The sequence below is a fragment of the Spea bombifrons genome, chromosome 1, assembly GCF_027358695.1.
Source record: "Spea bombifrons isolate aSpeBom1 chromosome 1, aSpeBom1.2.pri, whole genome shotgun sequence".
Lineage (NCBI taxonomy): Eukaryota > Metazoa > Chordata > Amphibia > Anura > Pelobatidae > Spea > Spea bombifrons.
Genome location: NC_071087.1, coordinates 93,525,599 through 93,530,191, shown reverse-complemented (window position 1 = coordinate 93,530,191; position 4,593 = coordinate 93,525,599). Strand labels below are relative to the sequence as shown.

The following is a 4,593-nucleotide window of genomic DNA, read 5'->3' as shown; positions in this document are numbered from 1 at the left end:
CCGACGCCAGCGAGACCGCCTACCGACGTCAATAGGAACGCCCCCGAAAGTCAGCAGGGCCGCCCACCAACGTCAGTGACACCATGTGTCATGGCACCGGGTGACAACAAACCTAGTGACGCCACTGGTTCTATGCTTTAAAACTTAAATGCAGAATCAAGAAAAGTACTGCATTGCAACTGAAATGGCTAATTTGTAAGCCAAAGTGAAAATGGCAAATATCACTGTAACTTCAAACACTTAATACTTACATTTTCCTATCTGAAGACATGCAAGTACAGAACAACCACTAAACCTTTCCTGAAAATGTAATTCTAAATTGAGCAACTTTTATCCGTGTGTGCTTCTTGTACATCGGATTGTTTCAGTATTCCAAGTGAATACGTTTAACAGCCACTAGAGGGAGCTTTACCCACTTATGGAATGGTTTTGTTTTGTGTCTAGTGTTAGGGTCACGTGCTACATTTTTTTGTAATGTGACTAATCGCCTAAGCAAGTCAGAAGAAGACGATTGAAACTGAAATCAATGTTATGTGTGAAGAGCAGTGTATTAGTTCCACTTCCACTATGTAATGCAGCAATAAACAGCCTTCAAATAAATAGCCTGCGCTGTCCAGTACATGCCAGAAGTGAGCACCGGAGCCCTGTGCAAAAACGTCAGGACATGAAGATACAAAATTAAAACGTGGACTTGGGTGAACACCTAGTCAGCTGTACCTGACATATTACACATATTACAATGTTCAATGTAAATTGATTGGACATGACTAGCGTCGCTGATCAGCTGGCGTCTGCTGCAGCTCGGGGGGACGTTGACCTGGTGAGAAGGATACTGGAAGATGGAGCTGACCCCAATGCCCCTAATTCGAAGGGGAGAACTCCCATCCAGGTGAGTGTATAAATCATTCTAATTGCAAACAGGGTATACACTGGATAGACAGATAGATAGATAGATAGATAGATAGACAGATAGATAGATAGATTGATTTAGATCGATAGATTGATAGATAGATAGATAGATAGATAGATAGATAGATAGATAGATAGATAGATAGATGATAGATAGATAGATAGATAGATAGATAGATAGATAGATAGATAGATAGATAGATAGATAGATTGATAGATCGTGAAGCATACAACATAGATTGTGGTGGTTACTCATTACAAAATCATCATAGGTATCAATATCTATCCTTGGGATAGGTGTGTTAATCCAGTAGTGTAATTTAAAAAAAAATCGGTATTGCAATATACATCGATACCTTTTTATTGCACTAATAAATGTTAAATATTTCACCGAAGTTTATAAAAGAATAGGATTGCTACTGTTTTAATTTAAAAAAACAAAACAAACAAATGAAAGTAAGGTGAGTGTTGTATTCGGTATATTTAGCTGTGCACTAGACACACATACATATATATATGTGATTTAGACAGAATGTGGCAGTGCTGGTGTTTTCGTGTCCTTCTATATTTTATCATAGCTTTGAACAGAATGTGTGATGAACACAAAATGGATGATTTGGAAAAAGGAAAGATAAAATAAATATGATGCCTTCATGCTACGTTTTCATTTATTCCACTCACCTGAATCGCCCTAATTTTAAGTAGAGATACACCCGGCAGAAGGGATTTTTTCCTATAATGTATATAATATCTACAAATATCTGCCCCTGTGTCTTGGGCTAATTTTATTGTGGAAATAATTGAAGGTTGCATGTAACGGATTTGTTACAGAACTTTTGTCTCTCCAACCATTACATGCTGATATCATATATGTTACTGTATTTCTGTAAACAATTCATAGTAAATAATGAACTAAAAATGTTTTGGGATTTATTTTCCAACAATAATTTTTTTGAAGTTAAATGTGAAGATTTTTTAATACGCCCTGTTTTCTAGTTTGTATGCTGCATTGTTTTGTGCTAAAATCCCTATAATTCACAGCTAGAGAGACCCCTTTTGTCACGTACAGGTTCATAAATAACATTTAATAAACTAAATAACCCATGTTATATGTGTACCACGGTGAAAACTACTTAAATCCCTCTAGAAACTTATCATATATAGATAGAAGCATATTTAGAAATAATATACACTACGTAATGGGACGTGTTGCCAGTATATAATAGAAGCGAACCAAGCCTTTTCATCAAAATACCCCTGAACAGAATACAATATTATCCAAGAGTAAACCATACAATAAAAATGGATGAATATGCATGTATGTACACTTGGAACGTTTATGGAATTTATACATGTGACATTTATACATATCTGTATTTCGAAAAATCTTACTATTTGTTAAAATATGTTGGGTAATAACATGCCATACTCCCAGATTTACATCATAATAAATACATTGCTTTATTGCCTGTGCGTATATATGTAAGTGTCTAGTTACGTTTAATAATGTATATTATTATTAATAATATTGATATTATTTATCATAACAGACCATATATATATTCATAGATAAAATAGTGTTTTAAAAATCTTAGAATTGTTCATCTCTACATTGGCAATTATAAGTAACACGTGGCCTTTTTATTTTTGTAACCATTTTTTAATTGAATGCAATTTGGTAAAGAGAGGAAAGTGTCTGGCTATACTTTTTATACACTGTTGATAAACTATGCTACTTGGGAAACCAATGGATCATGTGGCATTGTACTGTCCCTGTGGCCACGTGTGTCCAGTGGCACTCTAAGAAGCGAAAGTTACCTAATTATTACCTTCACCTTTTTTTTTTTACAATTTGGAACGTTTATGGAATTTATACATGTGACATTTTTACATATCTGTATTTCGAAAAATCTTACTATTTGTTAAAATATATTTGGTAATAACATGCCATACTCCCAGATAGAAATACAATTGACATTATAATAAATAAATTACTTTATTGCCTGTGCGTATACATGTATGTGTCTAGTTACGTTTAATAATGTATATTATTATTATTATTATTATTTATTATTATAACACACCATATATATATTCATAGATAAAATAGTGTTTAAAAAATCTTAGAATTGTTCATCTCTACATTGACAATAATAAGTAACACGTGGCCTTTTTATTTTTGTAACCATTTTTTAATTGAAAGCAATTTGGTAAAGAGAGGAAAGTGTCTGGCGATACTTTTTATACACTGTTGACAAACTATGCTACTTGGGAAACCAATGGACCATGTGGCATTGTACTGTCCCTGTGTCCAGTGGCACTCTAAGAAGCGAAAGTCACCTAATTATTACCTTCACCATTTTTTTTTTTTTACAATTTAAGCCCAAATTACGTGATGGAAAATAAAAAAAATATATACTTAGTTTTGACTTCTATAGCTTTTGAATATTTTTTAGAATAAGTGCAGTATTATAGTGTGTTATTATGTGTACTTTAAATATATAAAATATTGTTTAGAAACCACGTTGGCATAAAAAGCTAACCAACGTTGCAGTCTATTGCTTAAATAAATAATATAATATATAATTTAAATATTCAAATATAAAACAATAAATACGCAAAACATAATAATTATAATTAATTATAATAATTGTTATATTTCTTCTGTTTTGATCTGATAGGTGATGATGATGGGTAGCCCAAAAGTGGCAGAGCTGCTAATTCGTTATGGTGCAAATCCGTCTGTCCCAGACCCTTTGACTGGCACATGCCCGGCTCACGATGCGGCCAGGGAAGGCTTTTTGGACACTGTCCTGGTGCTGTTGGGTGGCGGTGCCAGTATCCAGGGCCCCTATGACAATTATGGCAAACGCCCCATTGACCTGGCACCTGCATGGATGAAAGAGCAACTCATCAAAATGGGGATCACAGATTAAAGCAGACTAAAATAATGGACTTTTTTTAGGTATACCTGAGAACCTTGCATACACTTACAGTGACTTATAAAGACAATACATTCATTTCCATGGATCTTTCAGCAAAATAAACCCTGTTATAAAAACGGGTTGTTATATAGGAAGGAATCATCGTATTTGTAAAAATACACGGTGAATGGCACTATAATGTGAAAAATAATCACTATAATAAATGATAATATTTATGTGTGCTTATAAAAGTTAATATCTGTGGCGGTAGCAGGGTTTTGCTTCACATATGTATTTGAATTTTTTGCATTTCACGAATATTGTGCTAATTTCTGGAATTTGAATTTTCGTGTGTGTTATTTAACAAATACTGCTGGACAGACCTCCGCTTAAGATGAAACATGGCTGGCTGCTGGGATTTGACAACCAAAACACCTATTGCATGTGAAGTTCGTTATTCCTTCCTGATTCAGTATGCGGTAAACCTGTAGCAGCATTTATAGACTTTAAATGCCATGGATTTGAGGGCTTGTATTAGAAATATAATTGAAAAAAAAACTATTAAAATCATATTCAACGTGTATCCTATATATTTGTATATATATATATATATATATATATATATACACAAATATAACAAAAATGACGTATAGGATACACGTTGAATAGAGATATCTATCTATCTATATATATATATATATATATATATATATATAGATAGATAGATAGATAGATAGATAGATAGATAGATAGATATCTA

At 33.2% G+C, this 4,593-nt stretch overlaps 1 protein-coding gene across 1 annotated transcript; it reads left to right on the top strand.

The window, feature by feature from the left end:
* The first annotated feature begins 546 nt into the window (after positions 1 to 546).
* LOC128474239 (cyclin-dependent kinase inhibitor 2A-like) lies at positions 547 to 3,866 on the top strand. Its single transcript, XM_053456529.1, has 2 exons — positions 547 to 889; positions 3,591 to 3,866. Exons 1-2 carry the CDS (start codon positions 764 to 766, stop codon positions 3,843 to 3,845), a joined length of 381 nt encoding a protein of 126 aa, XP_053312504.1. The 5' UTR covers positions 547 to 763; the 3' UTR covers positions 3,846 to 3,866.
* Positions 3,867 to 4,593: the final 727 nt, after the last annotated feature.

Coding starts and splice junctions, on each gene's coding strand:
- LOC128474239 (XM_053456529.1), top strand. CDS start 764: ATGACTAGCGTCGCTGATCAGCTGGCGTCTGCTGCAGCTCGGGGGGAC. Junction 890..3,590: donor AGGGGAGAACTCCCATCCAG/GTGAGTGTATAA, acceptor TTGATCTGATAG/GTGATGATGATGGGTAGCCC.